We start from the raw sequence: 20583 nt of genomic DNA on the forward strand, positions 1-20583 counted from the left end.
GTTTTCTGTGGTCGAGGCATCGTCTGTGTTCGCAGTTGTTGTGGCAATTTCATATTCTGTGGCAACGCAGAGAGACAAACACTATCGCACTATGATCATTTCACATCGGGCAAATGCTTGTAATGAGCTGCAAGTAGCTTGTCTCCGACATTCTTGTAATTATGCCCACAGACGTCCATTTGTACTAACTGGTTTTGTCACTGAGGTCTATAGCGTCGTTGTTGGCACAGGCCAGCTCCCTCATTATCTGCTTGTCGTCTTCATTTTTAGCCAACCAGCGGTCGCAGGGGAACCTAAAGGTCTGGTCCATGGCTTCATCTTTCACGTCAATGTACTCCAGGTGCCAACCAGGAGCAGGGCCTGTTAACAGCAAGAGCAATATAGTTGTATCAGTTCAATACATACATGTTTTTTAAAAGCAATGATGTGTATCTATCTGTTTCATCTGTTTTCAATCTATTTGTTTTGATGGTACATACAGTACAATGTATCAAATTGGCTGAGGAACTACTGAAGGAATAGTTTGACATTTTGTTGCTTTCTTGCAGAGAGCAAGATGAGCGGATCGATACCACTCGAGTTTGAAAGGGGTATTGAACTTTCAGCTAAGTCTCAGCAAAAAAGCCAACAACTGAATTTCCCATAAAACTATATTCTATTAATGTTAAAACACACGATGCAGAATGGGGTTGTAATCAAACTTTAAAACTTTAAAAAAACAAATCACTGTGACAAATCATCAAAATAATTTCCCCCGATGCTGTTTTAGAGAACAAAGACCCTTCTAGTTGTTGTCTGTTGACACCCAGCGCTCCTTTCCTCCTCACCTTTGTTATCATGCCACACTCGGACCTTCGACAGTTCGCCCAGACTCAGCATGTCAGAGAATCTGAACACATCTTTCATTTTACGCTCAAACTTGTTCCTGTTGGTGCTCTCCTTCAGAGGCAGCGGCCCAGTGTCTCCGTACTCCCCGAACACAATCACAAACACATTGGCATCCGTGCCGGCACCTAAAATCACAGGCATTTAGTGAATAAGAGTAATTTTGTAAATGTAAAATGCTTTATAAGGCCAAAGACCAAATTTTCTTCTTCATCCTTTTTGTTTCAGAAATGAAACAAGCAACTTATGAGACCCACCTACGGCATCACTAGTCTGGACTTGGATGATGTAGGTTGTTCTCTCCACCATCTCCTCCTCGTCCACCACAGCTGCCAGCTCACACACCTTCGTCCTCTTCGGCCCTTTTGTCTTTGACAGCCAGTTCTCATAGGTAAACAGATACATCTCCTCTGTGTTCAGGTTCCGCATCAGGATCTATAAATATTTTATTCACGTGACCATTGAAGTTACATGTTTGGTTGGTGAATATCACTGTTACGTTGCAGCAGCAGATATGACAGAAACAGTCCAACAGTCTTCAGGGCTGAGTGATTGCAGGAAAATATCCAATAGCAATTTTTCTGACCAATACTTTGATTTGAATCGCATTCCTAAATTTAACTACGAGCCTGTATTTGTAGTGTATACTGTATATAGTGTTAAACAAGACATGATTGTGCCAAGCATAATCCCTAATTGACAGTTCAGATAGACATTTGGGTGTGCTACGCTAGTAGTGGCTAATGTAGCCTGGAGCGATTAGCCTCAAGCAGAGATGTGGAGCGGGCTATAGAGGTGTGGTAAGCTAACATCCTTTTATCTCCACACCAACAGATTTCTTTCATCTTCAAACGTCTAGTCTTCAGACCAAACTGAAGTTGACTGTAGTCATTATCACTTTCTAAGACTTTCCACAGCCCTTTATATACTTTGTATTCATATAGTCCTCCTCAAGACCTATACAAACACCTTCATATCTTTCTCTATTACATACTCTATTTTGATAGATGTGAACAAAAATAGTGCTACTATAGATAGTAGTACTAGTAGTATTTACATTACCCTGTCAAGAAACCAGTCAGGTCGACTTCCAGAGCCATCGATACGAACTCTGATCTTTTTCAGAGGAGCAATGTCATCGATCTCCAAACTGAACGTGTCTTCTTGGTCCCTTTCAAACCTAAATTGAAATAATAGACAGCATACAATGTTGCATTTTGAAACATCTAGATTTAAGAAGGTTATCTTAAAAGGTATTGTTTTAGAAATATGCTGACATGCCTTTTTGCCCAGAGTTAGATGTCTGTACGCCACTTAGCTACAGCCAGCAGCCACTTAGCTTAATGTAACACAACAACAACCTACTGGTTTAATCTGCACAAAAGTCTTGTTTCAACCTTCAAGAACTGTTTACACATCCAGCATTTGTGGACCAACTTTATCATTCATTTGGACTCGTGTTTCTGTCCATCAGATGAATGTTTGCCCAATATCCACTCTCTTTTAGCTCGGCTTTTGGTCTCTGCCAACTCCTGAGGGAAATATCTGCTCCAGTATGTTTACCAGCCAGTTGCTAACTGCTGTTTGGTGATAAGCAGATAGCGTACGGTGGATTTTTATTTAATTTATTTTTGCTGAAAACAGCTGCCTAGGGCTGTGGTCGAAAACTACACTATGAGAGCCACGCAATGAACTGATACAAACCAAAAAGCTCTGTAAAGCTGAGGGGAGCTGCAGATTCAAGGGTTAATTCTCTGTTGTTTAATCACTACACTTCATGACGTTGTCATTTGATACACTGTTATTATATAAATATTGATTAAAGCTGCTTTAAGTGTCGATAAGATTGCGAACAAGTGTATTTTCCAAAAACAAGGGACTATTCCTTGAAATAAAAAGTGATCGATACAATCAGGGGGTAGTTGGAGGAGGACTGACCTGTCCTCATTTTTGACCAGCAGCATTTCCTCTGTGCTCCCATTGGCTCCGAACGCCGTCAGGAAAATGCTGGTATCTGTCCCTGCATACTGAGTGTCACCTGTGACAACTGCTACCGAATAAATTACCTAAAATATACAGTAATAGATGATACGGATAAGGTAGAGAGTAACTCTGTTTTTATGCACCATATTAACGTTTTCCCAGGTTTCATATTTTAGGTGCTATGACTCACTTTGCGGTTAATGTTGATCGTGCTGGAGTCCAGCACATTGAACAGTCTGGCAGTCAGACCGTCTCCCCTGTCTTTAGCCAGCCAGCACTTACATGGAAAGCTGTACTTGATACCTTTGGTTGGCACGGCAACCGACAGCTCATCCACCAACCAGCAGCTCTCTGGTGTGACACCGTTATGGCCGAGCTGAGGAAGAGACGGAGGGAAGAGGAGGGAGAGGAGAGGGGGAAGGTAGGACTGGGAATTTCTATATCATTTGATTTTGTTTGATGTAGGTACCAGAAGGCACAGCTAAGAATTAATTATTGCTGAGCTAGAATGGCTTTATTTAAATTTTTAACACAGTGCATCTGAGGGAGGCAGCAGAGAGAAGACGGTTTCACAGATTTAGCAACAGACACAGTCCTAGATTCTCACTTCCACCCTCTTGAGCTCTCCTACGTCAGTTCCATAACAGACAAAGTGCTCCATGGTGCCAGCTGTGAAGGATTTCTTTCCCTCAGGGAGGTCGAGCCACAGTCGGTCCGTCTCCACGTCGTTGGGTCCGATGATGATGACGTAGACCCTGGCTTTAGTGCTGCCATCCCGCTCCATCCCAGTGGACAAGGTGAAGTGATAGGGGATGACTGGTTGGAAGAGAAGAATAGTTAAATGAACATTTTACATTTTGGAAAAAGCGCTATAATTTGGTTTCGTTCCAAGAGTTAAATACCACTCTTATGTCTGTACAGTAAATATAAAGCTTTAGCCAGAAGCTGGTTAGCTTAGTTTAGCAAAAAGACTGAACACTAGGCGAAACAACTAGCCCTGGCTCTGTCTTAGGGTGACAAAATCCCTCTACCAGCACCTCTACAACTCACTAATAAACTTGTTTGTCTAATCAGTGCAAAAGCACAAGTCTTGTCATTGTGAGTTACTCCAGAGGGCTACTACTTGCAGCCAATTTATATAACAAAGATATTGTGCAAAAGCACACTGTCATCATACTCCAACCTCATCATAAGAAACACAGAGAATAGTTGTGTGGCCTTACTTGGACCCTCTTCCACCGCTGCCACCTTTTTCTTCTTTTTCTTCTTGTTGGCATTTCTGTCCAGTCCCAGTTTGGCTTGAAGCATCTTCTTGGAATTTGGATCAGTGTTTCTTTCACCTTCATACCCCTGAACCCATAAGAAACAAATGTCCTACTCATTTCTTTGCATAACACATTTGACTGCAGCAGCAGATAAAAGGAAATCAAATACAAAGAAAAAAGTACTAACCATAACCCAAGTTTAACAAACCTTGACGAAGAATGTCCTCTCAATGCGTTTGTCCTCTTTCTTCTTCGACAGCCAGCGCTCACACAGGAACATGTACACCTCTTCTGTTTCAAAATCCAGCACCTCAACCTGGTCAAGGTACCAGTCGGCCCCTGTCATGGAGTTGTCGTGACGAATACGGATCTTAAACACCTGGCCCAAGTCCACAGCCTCAATAGAGAACTTGTCCACCTAAGAGGCAAAGAGATTATGACACATTTTGACAACTTTAAACACCAGCAGTGAGGTGACACTCCTCACACCTTTTCTCTCATACCTCTCCTCTCTCAAACTTGTTCTTGTTGTTCTCGGATTTGGCGAGTTTGCGCTCTCCTGTGTCTCCCAGGTCTCCGTAGATGGTGAGAAACACGTTGGCATCAGTTCCTGCTCCATACATATCACCTGTCCGCACAGACACGCTGTACATGTGAGCTGTGATGGAAGAAAAACAGAAATATGAATTAGGTTGACGTACACAATGTGTGAGCGACCTCACAACTGTGAGCGACCCCTTTCACATTTGATACATTATTATAAAAAAAACATTGATTATTTAATATATTATATAATATATATAATATAATATATTTAATCAAAAGTATGTAGTAGCGTACTTGTAGCATCATAAGTATAAAAATGTTCTTTATGTAGAAAAACGGCCCTGTGAGTGTTATATAATGTGTCACGGTATTTTACCGATGTAGTTGCTCTAGACGCAGTTATCTTTTTTATTTATTTATTTATTTTTAATTTGGGTCTTTTTATTCCTTTTTTGATAGTGATAGTGGAGAGAGACAGGAAATGTGTGCGAGAATGTAGGAGAATGTCATGCTTGCTGCTCAGGGGATTTACGCCCATGTAGTAGGTGCCCTAACCAGCCAGTGGTGGACTCAGGCTGACTGACGGGTAGGCGCAGAATGTTTTCTAAGATGTACGGCAGACTGTATGGCACTGCATTAAGTTTCCTCCACTGGAAGGGCACTCTAGAGAGCACTTTATCATGTTGTATTTACTAGATGGACACTCTAGCGGGCACTTTATCGTGTTATCATTATTTGATCTACATTAGGGGCATCCAAGAGGGCACGTTTGCAGCCAAATGTATTATTGTTAGTTGGTTTAATATACAACAGTGCATCATATCCAATAAGGTTATTTTATCTTTATATGTTTTATCTTAATCTCTCAAGTAACATAAGGACTAAAGTTGAAATGTATACTAAAGTGCAGTACTTCTAGTAAATGTATTTAGTTATATTCCACCACTGAAATCAGGGTTAACCTACTTTCCAAAGCGTCCTCCACCTCAACTTCAGTCCTTTTCAGCTTCCCATCCCTGAGGAGTTTCTCTGTGATGATGTCTGAGGGGACCAGCTCCCTCATCGTCTCCCCATCATCTTCCGACTTGGCCAGCCAGCACTCACATGGGAATATGGTAGTCTCTGAACCCTACAATTAAAAAACAAAAAATGTTCTGTGAACTGAGCCCAGCCGTCTGCCTGACACTGAAGGAAAGTATAACCGACTCTGAGAGATGTGTGAGCCTAAAGGTGTTACATTATTCATTGTTAATAATTTAATGAGGGCACAGGGTCAAGTGGATTTTTACTACCTTTCCTTTCCTGAGCTGTCGTCTGATCTCCACTCTGTCGAGGTGCCATCCTGGGTTGGTGCCCCTGTTGTCGTGTCCTATTCTGATTTTTTCAATAACCTCACCGACATCCTCCAGCTGGGAAAGAGACAACATAGTGTTTAGAGCTGAAGTCACCATCTTAAAGGATGTGTAGTCACAATCCACACACTCACCTCCACAATAAACATGTCCTCAGCTCCCCTCTCAAAGTAAAGACGTCTCTCTCTCTTGTTGACGCACAGGTGTTTCTGCTGTGTGCACACCGCCTTCTGTCCGTACAAGACGATGAACACATCAGCGTCTGTTCCCGCACCAAACACATCGCTGGTGAATATCTTTATCTCGTAAGGCACAACTGAGGGGAAGGTGACAGCTTTGTTACACAAGTAAGATGGAGGATGTAAATTTACAATTTATCAATGTGCTTCGAGTAAGGGAAGGGAAAATTCACAAATTGCAGTTATTTGGTGCACTTAAGTGCAGCTTTGGCACTTAAGGGAACCCTAAAGTCTTGTCTGCACAAGACAACATTCGCAGCCCCAACATTTTAATTTGTGTTAATGCAACATACAATCCTTTATCATATTTTGCATACTAAATAGGAGCTCTGTGACACCTTATATTGGCCCTTTTCACAGCAGCCATTTGACGTCTCGCTGCAGGGTGAGCACAGGTGTAATTAATAACATTAATTATGGCCCAGGTCAATTAAGGTGGGGGCCAGGCCTCTGCTGTGCATGCTGGCTCACTCTCACTGGAATGGTTGTGACGCACTAAAGAGCATGGGACCAATCAATTACACCTGTGTTGACCCTGCTATAACATGTCGAAATGGCTGCTGTGAAAGGGGCCTTTTAGCACGTTGGTCATTTACATTTTGTAAGACTTTAGACTTTATTTCATTCCACCATAAATTTAGAGAGAAATATTTGACATAATGTACACACCATTTTCTGTAGTTGCTTTAATAAGGTCTTATTTGCAAAATACATTATACCCTAACATAATAACATCATTGGTAATTGCTATGTAATATGTAATTAGGGGTTAGAGTAATTCTTTGTTAATTCCAAAGTGTATATGCCATAATAATGTAATAATGTAAATTTATTTTTTGGGTATGATTTTTAAAAATGTATTACAGTTCATTAGATGATAACCTGGTGTCGAACGAAGTGGAGAGTTTAAGAGTTAACTTGAGCAAGTACGAAGATTGCAGTGAGTGTGTTGAGCATTACTTTAGTACAGTCTTTGACCTCATATTATAATCTGCAATATTGTTTTTGTTAAAAGTGAAAATAAAACATTATCTATAACAGCAGTGTTGTGATTTGGACTGTTTCACGTGTAAATCAAGAAGCTGAGTACTATTGCATGGTGAAATGTAAAAGGGCGGGCCTACCAGTGAAATGATGACACTTGTTAAAGGCAGAATCAAAGAGTCAACGATCCGACAAGCACCCTTCTTCAGATAGAGTGCTTTAAATACGTTTTACTGCTAATGCTTCCACACTTTTATCTCAGTAAAACTTTGCATGAAGCACTTTTGGAGGAAGATGTTTCAATCAGCACATTGCTACTTTCACTAATGGATTTGAGTACTTCTTCCACAGCTGTTCACTCACACGGCATGTAGAGTTCAGTCTGTAACTCAGCGGGATAAAGATCCCTCACAATCACCCCATCATCCTCCCCTTTATCCAACCAGCGGCCACATGGGAAGCGTAGTCTCTGACCCTGAGAGGCGGCGTCAATCTCGACCCAGTCCAAGAACCAACCAGATGAACCCCCTGATTGTGGAAAAAAAACAGTATTCAACTATTCAGTTTCATTTAGTGTGCTGCTTAATGTTGGTCAGTAAAGCCTTTTCTTTCTCCACCTGAGTTGTCGTGGCCAATTCTAAGCTTTTCCAGGTCGCCCAAATCCACCGCCTCCACAGTGAACTCATTGATCATCCCCTGTTCAAACTTATTCTTATAGCTCTTACAAGCCTTTAGGTTAATGACCCCTGTGAGTGACATCAAAACGTTCATCATTTAGCCTATAACATACAGCACGAGGCGACCACAAGAATGCCAGAATGCTGCTGAGTTATTGTACCTGTGTCGTCATTTTCACCAAACAGGATGGCAAAGACGTTGGAATCAGTTCCAGCATACTTCTTCTCTCCGGTTTTTATTTTGATAGTATATGTTGTGGACATGGCTGTAAGATCAAATTTAACAAGTCAGTACTTTATTCCTTTTCATCTTCACACTAATACTATAGTCCCTCTTTGCTCTTGTCTACACCTGCATGTTTCACCAGCACTGTGATAAATACTGGAGCAGGTCTCCTTTTTATCTTGTCCCTCTACTAAGACATGAGCCAGTTTTAAAAGTATGTTACATTTCTGCTCGAGCCCCAGAGTTGCGCCTGTTCCCTCCTCATCTTCATCCATCCTCATGAAGGCCTCGTCCACAGGAACCAACTCTCTTGCTATCTGTCCATCGTCCTCATCCACTGCCAGCCAACGGGTACAAGGGAAATAGTACCTGTAGAAGAAAAACCTCTGCTCAGCACGAACAACAAATTATTACATCACTATTATTAATTACATGAAAATAATACTCTCACAGTAGAGTTAGATATTTCCTCTTGATAACTCAATAGCTGAACAAAACCCACGCAAACTGCATGTTGGTTTCACCTACGTTGTATCATCCTTTGTGTCCACTATCTCAACACGATCCAGGTACCAAGACGAATAAGAATCGCTGTTGTCATGACGGATTCGTAGCTTCTTCAGTGGACCCAGATCAACAGCTGTCACGATGAAGACATCCTCCTGCAAAATAAAGCATACTGGGGATACCGTTCTGTTACAGACAGTACCTTTTAAACATTTTTTGGGGTATCTTTGCTTTTAGAAAAAGCTACTGAGTTCATTGGTACACTGGTTGTACTGGATTAAATCACATTATAGGCATTATAATGAAATAAATACAATATCTGGCTGTTTTTGTAAACAAACATTACCTCCACTGAATGACAAAAGGCGATTGTTGCTTTTGATCTGCGGACGCGAGGTTTGTGTTCCCACAGAGCCAGGGGTAATGTAGAGGTTAATAATTCACAGGTTTGGATTAAGTAATGCGTAAGAGTAGGACAGGTTCAATGAGACAGAGGACTCCTCACAGCTCCTCTCAGTCACAGCTGGCTTACCTGCACGAGAGCTTGTATTCCTATCAGAATACACTCCCACCCACACCTTGGTGCAAGGCTCATGTTGGGTGCAAGTGCTTGAGTATTTGACTAGGAAAATAAACTGTATAACCCTAATTAAATATATTTTTTTTGTATTTGACATCCAGGCCCAAACAAATATGTGAGCCAGCCTAATATAAATGTGGTTTTTTTTAATGTTTTTTATGAATCATAGTGGAAGGTTTTTGCTGTTTGCAATAATGAATTAAAAAAACATATAATTCATTGTATTCCTTACTTTTATCTTTAGCTGATTTAAAAAGTAGTGGCGTATCATACCTGCCGCCGCTCAAATTTGTTGAGGTTGTCAGAGTTCTTCAGATAGCGCTCTCCGGTGTCTCCGTTTTCACCATAAATGTTAATGAAGACGTTGGCGTCGGTCCCGGCACCAAGCATGTCGCCAGTGAAGACGCACACTTCATAGGTGTTGACTGTCCGACAATACAAGGGATGAATTACTAACACTTCTTTAACCTGTCGCACATGTGGGCCAGGAAACTGTGTCAAATCGAATACAAGATATAAGCATGTGTGAAAGAATGCAACAGTGACTTCAGTTGTAATAGTTTTTCATCCCTCCTGAATTACTCTGTGTATAAATAGCAGCTCCACCAAGCTGTGGGTGGTATATATTTAAACTATTTCGGGGTGAGTCATTTGGTTTACTGTACGTTTTAATAAACTAGGTAGTTCTGATGCATTTTCCCCATTGTGCCGTTTACAGGGTTATTATATATTTTTAGTACCTTCCAGCTCCTCTGCATCAGGCAGCAGCTCCACCACCAGCTCGCCGTCCTCATCTCCCCCAGCCAGCCAGCGCGAACAGGGGAAATGGTAAGTCAGCACCACTTCCTGCATCTCCTCTCCCCCCTCCTCGTCAACATCTTCCTCATCTTTTTTCTTTTTCTTCTTCTTTTTCTTCTCCTCCTTTTTCTTCTCCTTGGGCACCAAGGCCATGATTAGATGTTTGACGTCCACGGTCTCCAGGAACCAGCCCGATCCGATCCCCGAGCCATCGTGACCGATGCGGATCTTGAAGACCTTCCCCACATCTTTGGCCTCTTTCTGGGGAACAGTTGCAATGTTTTAACTCAAAATGTAACATCCTGACACCAACGTTTTTCTTCGTCTTTCAGATTTAACTAGCGAGATGCATTTTTGGAGCCGCTGGAAGAGTGATGTCTAAGCTCTGATACCTTGAATATTTCTGTGGTGTTCCGTTCGTAGTTGTTGGATCTGCTTTTGAGTATGATGACCTCTGTCTTCCCCTTGTCCCCGAAGATCTGGACGAACACTCTGGCGTTGGTACCAGCAAAAGTCACGTCTCCAGTCACTACTGTTACCTCATAATTAATCACTGGAAAGAACATATTAAAAATAGTCAAAGGAAGTGGTAATGAGAGGAAATTGGTAAACCAATATAAGAATAACGGCACAAATGTTGGCAATTTGAAGAAAATGTGACTGAAGCAGTGGAGAATATTTAAAAAAATGTGCGTATATGTTTCTTCTTATGGTGTGAGATTGTGTGAACGTTGCCTACGCTGTTCTACATCCAGGATCTCGCTTGGATAGATCTCCACCTCTGTCTTGCCATCAGCCTCATCCCTAGACAGCCAGCGGTGACTGGGGAACATGTATTGCTTTCCATGGACTGGAACCATAAGCTGAACGCTGTCCAAGAACCAGCCGGCACGCATGCCTTCATTGGTGTGGCCAATCATCAGACGGTTGATCTAGATAGAACAAGATTAAATGGATGACAATACCTAAATTTATTAAATAAAGGATTACACGCAGTCAGACAAAGACATGCTAATAAAATACTATAAACGGGACAAAAGCATTTATACATTTTTCTACAGTTCTTCATCTCTTACTTTAACAAATGCAGCATCATGGTTGGACCCGGTCTAATGAAAAATCTGTATACTACTAAACCATATCTATGAGAGAAGGCTACAAAGGGAGCGTACAAAGTTAGGATCTTATCTAGACCACTGATGATGGTACCTTCTGTAAAATAATTCCTTGAATGTAAATAACCTGATATTTATCATGTGGTTCATCCAAAGCACTTTGACAGCATATATTGTTAACGTGAGTGACCCTATGATGGAAAGAACCCCAAAATATTTGACTGTGTGCCTTCAATTAAGTATTTCTAAAGCTTCTCAAAGTACTATCAACATCAAATCATATGTTTTTGCCTCCACTGTGTCACCTGTCCAATATCAAAAGTTTCCACTGTGAAGATGTCAACGCGACCCGTCTCAAAGTAGTTCCCCAGGTTGTTGGCAGAGACCAACAGCATCATCGTACTGGTGTCACCTTTCTCTCCATAGAGCTTGACGAACACGTTGGAGTCTGAGCTGCTCCCAGGGATGCTACCTGTCTTCACCGCGATGTGATAGTCAACGTCTGACACACGCAGAGACACAAACAGAATCATCAAGGGGAGTTTAAGTTTAAATGTTGAAATAAAATTCAAGATTCCTCTAACTTACTGTAAAGACGCTGTCCATCTGAGAATGGCACTAACTCTCTGACAATCTGTCCGTCATCCTCGTTGCGGTCAAGCCACCTGCAATGACCAAACACTCATCTATTACACACACACACACACACACACACATTTTCTCTGTAGTCACACTGAGACTAATGCACCTCTTGCAAGGGAACTCCACAGCATTGGCCTCAGCCTGTCCCTCCTCTCTAACAATCACTTTATCAAGGAACCATCCGCAGCCTCCACCTTTGCCATCGTGTCCAATCCTCACCCTGCGAATCTGCCCAATGGCTACTGCCTCCACTATAAACTCATCCAACTGCAGGGACAAAAAAAATAAGAATAAGAGTCACATCACATTCAGCAGATAAAAAACATTGTATTTATTCAATATATGTAACCAGTGTTCATGCTATAGATAGAGGTTTTATAGAGTTTACATAACTGTATTCCCATCAGGAGAGTCTAGTTTATACATATAAAACGTTTTGATGAAATATACTGTAGGTAGGGCAGAATCCATCAAGGTTTAACGCCTAATGATTATTGGGGTGAAGGCCACTATCAGTCAGAAACTTACCCCCCACATTTGTCACACCAGAAACAGTAAGCAGCATGCTACAGGTGCAGCAAATTTGATTCATTAAGAGCACACAGATGAGTGATTGGCTCCAGTGTGTGTAAGAGAAAATAATCAGTTTAAAGCTTGTGGATTGGGTGGACGTTTGTCATGTGGTTCTAAAATAGAAAGAAGCAAAAACTAAGAAGCATAAGAAGAAGGAGAAGACAAAGAAATAAGTGTTCGTTCCTAAAATTTCACTAAGCTTCATGTCTAACAATGAAGTACTGAATGTACCCACGTTTCCTTTCTCAAACTTGTTGACGTTGTTTTTGCAGTTGACCAGCTGTCGATTCCCGGTGTCCCCCTGGTCTCCAATCAAATTTAGAAAAGCAGATGCATCCGTGCCGCTGCCGCCGACAGTCCCCGTGCAGACTGTCACTCGGTATTTGATGACTGCAGAACAGGACAACATAATTCAATCAGGTTTTACATTCTTCTCTATGTTTGGCAAAGCAGATTTCTGTTGCTCGTGGTGAATACTGGTGCATTTACATACCGGGCAGCGGCTCAGCGATGGAGTCTCCTGTAGCAGGCAGCTCCCTCACAACCTCGTTATCATCTTCATTTGTGTCCAGCCAGCGCTCACAAGGAAACTTATACTTGTCCTTTGTTAGTGTCTTCATCAAAGATGCCTAATTGAAAAAAATGCAAAGCTTCAATATATGTTCGGGTATGTGTCTGGATTATCATTTCATTCAAGTGTTGGAACACTGAACTCTCAAAGCTGAACAATCCTCTGAACTCTCTTCTTCATTTATAAGAGACGTAAAAAAGCATTTTTGTATGCACATTATCTATTTCTGCCTTGTGTTTGAATAAAATATATAAAACTGAGATACTCTGTTAAAGCCTTTCCATATCTGTTACAGAGGATAATAAATGTTATTATCATTGCTTTCATGTTCACTAGCATACCTACAACTGTGCATATTTATGCATTATATAATTAATACAGAATCAATATTAGTTAGAATGCATGTGAATGAATTACTAACAGTAAAAGTGTTTATTTTCACCTTACTGAGATGCCATCCCGCAAAAGGATTTCTCTTCTCGTGCCAGATGCGGAGTTTGGTCAATTTTCCCAAATCAGGCAGCTCAACCTGTAAGATCACATCAGGATAAAAAGTTTCCTACGAAGCCTCATTATCTAATTGCTGAGAATAATGTGTATGGTATGAACTCACCATGAACCTGTCCACTTGTCCCTGTTCAAAATTGTCTGTTTTGTTGTCCAGTCTGATCTCGTCGCTCTTGCCCTTTTCTCCGTACACCTGGAAGGAGATATCTGCATCGGATCCGGCACCGGACATGTCTGATGTCCAGATCCACAAAGACCAGGGGTGCTCTGAGGAGAATCACATCAAATCAGTTTAATAAGTGTTTTCTCGACACATGGACACAGTAACTTTGAGTCTATGGAAGTAGTTTGGGCCATGAGCCTTGCTAGTTTGGCTACTTCTACTCTTCCAACATTTCAGAGGAGCCCCGGAAATGTCATTCATGCTTGTGAAATGTGAATGAATATAAGTATAAGTGAAGAAATACATTTGTGTGGACAGAAAATAATTAAACTAATGCAATATCAGCAAATTCTGCTGTATATGTTTGTGGAACAGAAGAAAACAAGTATAGTGCATCAAAATTGCACTGAGCATTTACCTTTCTTTAAAAGACATGCTCATTTCACAAGCAACAGTAAAAACTATTTAAAATGACAAAGTAGATGAAGGTAGACCGCCCGCTGACTCATTATGCAAATGTCTGATACATACGATGGAGCTTTGAATAGAGTTTTGAAAATGTTTGCTCAGTGTTTCAGGAAATAAAGGTGAAAAACGACAGCATTTACTGCTGCTGCAGACGAGCCATAATTATTGACATTCTTACTCTTCTGTCTCTTCTGCCTGAGTGAGACCATCTCATAGAGCTCTCTCTCTATCAGCCCATCTCCTTCCTTCTCATCCAGCCATTTGCTGCATGGGAAGGTCTGCTCTATCCCTGTGAACGGACAGTACACCACCACCTACGGGGAAAACATGGATTCGACTGAATTATCTCACAGAAAGTTGCCAGATTGTAATATTTGCATGTGTGTGTGTGTGTGTGTGTGTGTGTGTGTGTGTGCATGTTCCAATTTACCTTCTCGCAGTACCACCCAGCACTGACTCCGTCATTGTCGTGTCCAATGGTGACTCTGCTGAGTGGACTGAGGAGTGCAGATATCTCAACATTGAAGATGTCTGTCAGGTCACGCTCAAACTGCCCTCCCTCCAAAAACACCTGGATACAAATACATTGAAGGGAAACAGCGGTTCATCCACTGTACGACATTATGTACCATACACATTCATACTCAGAGGTCTCAATTCAATAGTTTGGGGTAATGCAGTCTGAAAATAGAAAAGCGATGACCATCAAAACAAAAATGCCATTGAAGCAAAAAATAAAATACAGTCTGGATTACTACTAGAACAAACATTATAACGCTAAGTTCAAGGCCTTTATCTACGGTTTCTTTCAAATGGAAAATAACTGCTGCAGCCATTATTTTTTTAAACGAATAACAGGTTGTCTACATTATCTTTTCATCACCTTGCCACTGTTCTTCATGCCTTTCGAACCGTGCATCACAATGTGGATTTTGGAGTTGGTCCCGGCACCTCGGATGTTTCCTGTCACGATCTGGACATTGTACACAATACCTGATGGGTAGAGTTACATGTCAGGCTATCAGAGGATCTGGCAGCGGGTCACTGTGGTTCTTGGCAACCATACTCCCTACGGGGCTGAGCAGGAACCAGATCAACTACATCTAAACATTGATAGTCTGAACCAAGAATTATGATCGCACAGAAAACACGTTGTTCTTTTTGGACTGAATAAGAGAAACAGCATATGATCTGGTCCAGCAGTAATGTTATTGTCTTACAATCCTTTATACAATATTTTTTAGACCAAGCAATCGGATCATTATATCAAAATTAGGCAAATAATTTGGAGGAAATAGTGTTGAGTTCATTTCCATCCTTGCCATGATTGCATTAACTGACATGAGGAGTGTGTATAAGGCTATTATTCCAGACTCATGAACACATTTCTCACCTGTGGGCTGGCTCCCCCCCACCAACATGTCTCTCTGGATCTTCCCATCATCCTCATCGAAGGCAAACCAACGACTGACTGGAAATTCATACACTAATTTGTTTCCCATATCATCCACAACTACCTGTATAGAGAGTAAATCAGAATGTAATCAGAGCCAACGTGTGATTGAGGTCTGTTGTAGATAATGTTATGAAATGTTACTGTGAAGCAAGACAACCTTCTTTTAGAGAGAACATTTTGAGAGACAGAACAGGTTGCTTTGTTGAAATTATAATTTATAAATCCTTCTAAATAATAATAATAATAATAATAATAATAAGTAAATTCAAAGGTTGAATCTACTTGCATATTTATCTACATTTTACTATTTATCTACATTTTACTACTGTAGAATTTAGTTTATAATCATTATACTTTATTACTGACATAATTTGATCGATGCTTTGTCTTCTGAAATTAAGTTGTATATTGGCAGCTAATTCATTTATGAACTGTATAAACTAATTAAAAATGTTTTTGCTCACTTTGTTAATACTTTGTATCCTGTAAGCCTTTTCAGGTAAGAGTGTAAGCAACTTAAATAATTTACTTACATACCATATTGTATATAGGCTGAAGCATGTTTTAGCAGCAATGACAATTATTTACTCCCAAATCCATGTGAACTTCAACGGCAGCACATGTGCTATGCCGATAGGATATGATTAACTGCTGTTGTCATTACCGCTGATCTTTGGTGTCAGTGTGTGCTGCAGTCACCAACAAATCTAGTGACTCATCTGACTGTTTGGTGTAAGGCAATCCCTTAATGGGTCATGGTCTCCCTTTACACAGAGGGTAGAGTGATGACATGTGTGTGTCTGTTGGATTTAATTTAAATCCAACAGACTGAGAGATAAGTTAAATCATTTAACTCTCTCAGTTGAGCATATTGTATGTGTTGGAGGAGCATGGACACCAGACTCAGATGAGAAAACTGAGAGGAAATAAGCGGATCACATTTCTTAAGAACCTCTGCAGAGCTGAGCAGAATGAGGTACAGTAAGACAGTATGACAGAGTTTTGTTTCAAGATGTTCTGTAAATCCCTTCACTTACACATGATGTAACCAGTGAAAGTGAGTTATTCTTGAGTTATCTGTTTTAACAATTGATCAACGCATTTTTAAATTTCTGTTTCTCACCTTGTCCACAAACCATCCTGCAGAAGTGCCTTTGTTATTATGGCCGATGGTGATCTTTCTCACTTTACCCAAGTTTGGTGCCTCCATGGTGAACTTGTCCTCTGTGCCCTTTTCAAAGTTGTTTTTGTCATTGTCAAGTCGCCTTTCACCTTAAACAACAAAACAGCTTGTAAATTCTATGAGATAAATGTCAAACTGGAAGAGAATCAACTGCATTTCAGCTGGAATTCACTTCGGCAGTAAGTTCATTACGTGAGCACACACGTTACCTGTTGTGCTGTAACTTACCTGTGTTTCCAAACTCCCCAAAGATATTGATGAAGACATCTGCATCCGTTCCACTGCCTTTTACATCAGCAGTGAAAACACTCACTATATACTTATTATCTGTAAAAATCCCCCCAAAAATTCACTTAATTAATCACTGGAGGATTTACAAATGCTACAAATAACTGACCTTCCAAAAAAAGGGAATATATTATGTAATACTCAGATTTTAAGGTGTTACACATATACTTATACGCATATCTGTGTATACAGTACATACATTTGGGAATGTCCATGGGGTCCATACTTCCCAGGAGGTCTCTGATATAAAGGCAGTCTCCCTCCACTTTACTGAACCAGTTGTTACACGCAAAGTAGAACCTCAGGTGAGGCCTGATCACATCCGTCACCACCACTCTGTCCAGGAACCAGTTGGAGCTCAGGCCCGTGTTGTCATGCTCGATCCTGAGGCAAATAATTCGATAAATAATTCTCATTCTTCTTTTAAATAAATTCAGGGCAAGAAATAAAAAAATGTAATCTGATCCAAGGCCAGCGGTGTTTAGTCTAGGTCTAACTGAAAGCTGTCCATACCTGATCTGTGCTATCCTGAAAAACAGACCTGGTCATGGATGAAACGTCTTGAGTGTGACATTACCTTATCTTTTTCAAAGGTCCAACATTGTGAGTTCTAATTCTGAAAACATCAGTTTTGCCCCTTTCGAATGCCGTGCGACTCCTGAAATCACAAAATAGTAAAAATGTGAAACCCCACCTGAATTTCAGCATGTTTTTACTCATCAAGCGCTTAACTACAAAATTTAAAGAAGAATACAACAGGAAAAAGAGTTAAATAAATTTAGAAAAATTATAAAAATATTCCACATTCACTAATAATGAAACACAAAAGCCTGGCAAACATTTGGGGAAATCCTGTCATGCAAACCGAATGCAAATTAAAAACCAAAATCACAGCACACAGTCAGCAGCCATTCTTTCACAACCACCACTGAATTTAGAAATACATACTTCTTTTCTGTGCTGTTGGGGGAAAAAACAAAAGACAATTTTTGGTTCAGGCACAAAAATTAACTCAATCAAATATGGGGTCTGAGGCAAACGTGATAAATACAAATTAAATCTTTGTTGTCATCTCTGAAGAGGACTTACTTGCTTGCCAGGTGGACTTTGGGAGTGATGCCATAGTCTCCGAACAGAGTGACAAACACGTTGGCATCAGTGCCTGCTCCTCGCTCATCGCCAGTGATGGTCACCACCTCATACACTGGAGGGTTTAGTGACATGATACACATGGAGGTGCGTTTTACAAAAGCAGATGCACAGTATATATATAAAGCAGGAGAAAGTGTTTTACAAAGGGCGTGCAGCAGGATAGTAAGATTCAGTAGTAAACATATAGGGTGATATACAGTGAACAGCTATAATCTGAGTGTCATGTGTTTGTTGTATTAATACTTCTAGTCTTATCAGAATTATGCTGAATTATGAATGAATTATATGTTTTAAAACTCCTCAGGAAAGGATTTTGTTGTGAAGTACTTTGTCCATTGAAGGCCATGCACAATATAAAGTATCATAGAAATGTATTTATGGTTTGGAGGGAATCAAAATGAAAGTTTTTGTCTTTTGTGCAGATTATTAATGGATAGGTATGTGAAAAGTTCCCTTAAATTCAACTCAAAGTTCCCTTAAATTCAACTCAAAATAAATTTTAAAAATTTGACTCAAATTGACCATCAAATGCTACAATTATTTCTAACTCAAATATAATGGAGGCGACACACATACTTTTTTTCTTGCTTTAATGGCAAACACTATTATCCTCTGAATAAACCCTCAAACTCTTAAATAAGAGATATTTATAATAATGTACTTTGAATAGCAAATTTGAATTTTTCATGGTAGAAAGAGTGAAACATTAATGTTTTTTTAAGTATCTTTTTGAAAAACAAATGCATTCTCTCTTCCAATGAAAATATAACTAATCATAGAGGGATCTTGAATGGTTATAGTTTAATTACATAACAATTACTATACAACAGGTTTAGTTTGAATTGCCATGATTCCACTGTGATGAAGGATTTGACATGTAACGGTTAATTTAGGGTTAGTGTAAGGAGTGCATGTGGCCAGTGTGTTTCTGTGTGTTAGTGAGAGAATGTCGGTATATGGTGAAATCAGATAAATGTTCAGTGCGGCCCGACATTAAGGTTTCTACATTTAAAGAGTGAGAGCCAAAAAGAAACTTTAGAGGACTGTGAAACCCCTCATCAGCATGTGAAACCACCACATTTAAAAATAAGTGGCAGGTGTCATATAGCTGTAGGTTGAAGAAAGCATAGTGGCGATACCCTTCACTCAGTGTAATGTTACTACGAACATCAAACCAAAGCATGGGTCCATTACAGCTACGGCAAATCATAATCACGTAATTGCAATCAATGATTCAACTCCCCTCCGAGTATTTCCTCAAACAGAGCTTACATCTAATTCTCCTTGAATTAATGACATAACACGTTCTCTCTAAAAACTATTTTAATTCCACAAGTAACATTTTGTACATTTTACAGGTCTAGATAAAAACTTTTCAATTACCTTTCTTTTTGTGGTACTCATCCTCGTAGTTTTCCACTTTTTCTGGCTCATAGTTGCGAAGCTCATTCTCATAGATCTCAACATAATTTTCAATCTTCTTCTTCTTCCCCTTTGTCTTCTTGGTGTCTTCATCACTATCTCCCTTAACTGACCCTTTCTTCTTCTTTTCTTTCTTTTTCTTTTTCCCTTCCTCCTCCTCCCCAGCTGCATGTTCTTCCTCTTTCTCCGAGTTCTTCTTGGCTTTTTTATCCTTTGCCCCCATCTTCTCTTTGACCGAGGACTTCCTTGAGCCTTTCTTAGTAGTCTCAATCACGTCAGGTAGTTTATCTCCTCTCTTTTTACTCTTGGAGTCATTGTTGTTGTCCTCATTATCCGAATCCTGTGAGTCACTGCTCAACTCATCCCGGCTCTCCTTTTTGGCTTTCTTTTTCTTCTTGACCTTTTCTTTATCTCTCCCCTTTTCTTTGGTGCTCCTCACATCCGGCCCTGATGTGTCACAATTGTATCCGTCTTCATTGCTGTCTTTAAACTTATTTTTTAATCTTCCAGCGTCCTCTGACTCACGCACTTGCTTACTTTTCTTCTTGGGCTTTGGTTCCTGATCCTCTGAGTCCTCGTCATCTACATCTTTGGTTTCCTTCTCTGCGCTCTGTCTTGCTTTTTTGTTTTTTGTGGGCATCTTTAATTTATTTACTACCTTGTAACAGTAACCGATTCCTGTGTGTTCTTGTGAAACTTGATTAAACTGACCCAAGCCTGTGGAGGAGTGACCCGCTGGCAGGACACGTCCGAGTCAGAGCCCACAGAGTGCTGCTTGGCAGTCTGCTGGGGAAGCCCTTCTCTGCTGGTTGTCCTGACCTACAATGGCAGCAGATGCTTTGACCTCATTAAAAATGATAATTGGTATGTTGTCACCTGACCAGAGAAAGAAAACCCTCACTAGGACTGGAGAGCTGCTAGAATATCTTAAGTAGTACTGCAGTAATCCATCTTTTATACAACTAAACTGCTTACAGCTATCTCCCTAAAAGTGGAACTTT

At 40.4% G+C, this 20583-nt stretch overlaps 1 protein-coding gene across 2 annotated transcripts in view; it reads right to left on the reverse strand.

Moving 5' to 3' along the window:
• loxhd1b (lipoxygenase homology PLAT domains 1b) overlaps positions 1–20350 on the reverse strand; it is a 21967-nt gene extending 1617 nt beyond the window's left edge. Inside the window, exons 1-41 of one of the 2 annotated variants that reach the window (XM_076099290.1) lie at positions 19544–20350; positions 18098–18212; positions 17957–17968; positions 17586–17666; positions 17208–17392; positions 16949–17047; positions 16661–16809; positions 15475–15598; positions 14965–15074; positions 14512–14652; positions 14260–14395; positions 13557–13717; positions 13386–13472; positions 12866–13001; positions 12608–12762; positions 11906–12066; positions 11746–11822; positions 11463–11659; positions 10782–10974; positions 10435–10595; positions 9985–10303; positions 9518–9669; positions 8686–8819; positions 8381–8526; positions 8093–8197; positions 7872–8000; positions 7618–7782; positions 6166–6347; positions 5972–6088; positions 5646–5808; positions 4637–4791; positions 4342–4551; positions 4092–4218; positions 3476–3684; positions 3059–3244; positions 2824–2951; positions 1948–2065; positions 1143–1320; positions 828–1013; positions 190–360; positions 1–56 (exon numbers count right to left, since the gene is read on the reverse strand). The exon at positions 1–56 is cut by the window's left edge and continues 77 nt beyond it. In XM_076099290.1, the coding sequence (XP_075955405.1) occupies positions 1–56; positions 190–360; positions 828–1013; positions 1143–1320; positions 1948–2065; positions 2824–2951; positions 3059–3244; positions 3476–3684; positions 4092–4218; positions 4342–4551; positions 4637–4791; positions 5646–5808; positions 5972–6088; positions 6166–6347; positions 7618–7782; positions 7872–8000; positions 8093–8197; positions 8381–8526; positions 8686–8819; positions 9518–9669; positions 9985–10303; positions 10435–10595; positions 10782–10974; positions 11463–11659; positions 11746–11822; positions 11906–12066; positions 12608–12762; positions 12866–13001; positions 13386–13472; positions 13557–13717; positions 14260–14395; positions 14512–14652; positions 14965–15074; positions 15475–15598; positions 16661–16809; positions 16949–17047; positions 17208–17392; positions 17586–17666; positions 17957–17968; positions 18098–18212; positions 19544–20222 (6495 nt within the window). In that variant the 5' untranslated portion in view covers positions 20223–20350. The remainder of the gene's footprint in view (positions 57–189; positions 361–827; positions 1014–1142; positions 1321–1947; positions 2066–2823; positions 2952–3058; positions 3245–3475; positions 3685–4091; positions 4219–4341; positions 4552–4636; positions 4792–5645; positions 5809–5971; positions 6089–6165; positions 6348–7617; positions 7783–7871; positions 8001–8092; positions 8198–8380; positions 8527–8685; positions 8820–9517; positions 9670–9984; positions 10304–10434; positions 10596–10781; positions 10975–11462; positions 11660–11745; positions 11823–11905; positions 12067–12607; positions 12763–12865; positions 13002–13385; positions 13473–13556; positions 13718–14259; positions 14396–14511; positions 14653–14964; positions 15075–15474; positions 15599–16660; positions 16810–16948; positions 17048–17207; positions 17393–17585; positions 17667–17956; positions 17969–18097; positions 18213–19543) is intronic. The other variant, XM_076099291.1, reaches the window with a different exon arrangement.
• Positions 20351–20583: the final 233 nt, after the last annotated feature.

The sequence above is a fragment of the Anarhichas minor genome, unplaced genomic scaffold, assembly GCF_050575085.1.
Source record: "Anarhichas minor isolate MPS153535 unplaced genomic scaffold, ASM5057508v1 ptg000025l, whole genome shotgun sequence".
In the NCBI taxonomy this organism is placed as follows: Eukaryota; Metazoa; Chordata; class Actinopteri; order Perciformes; family Anarhichadidae; genus Anarhichas; species Anarhichas minor.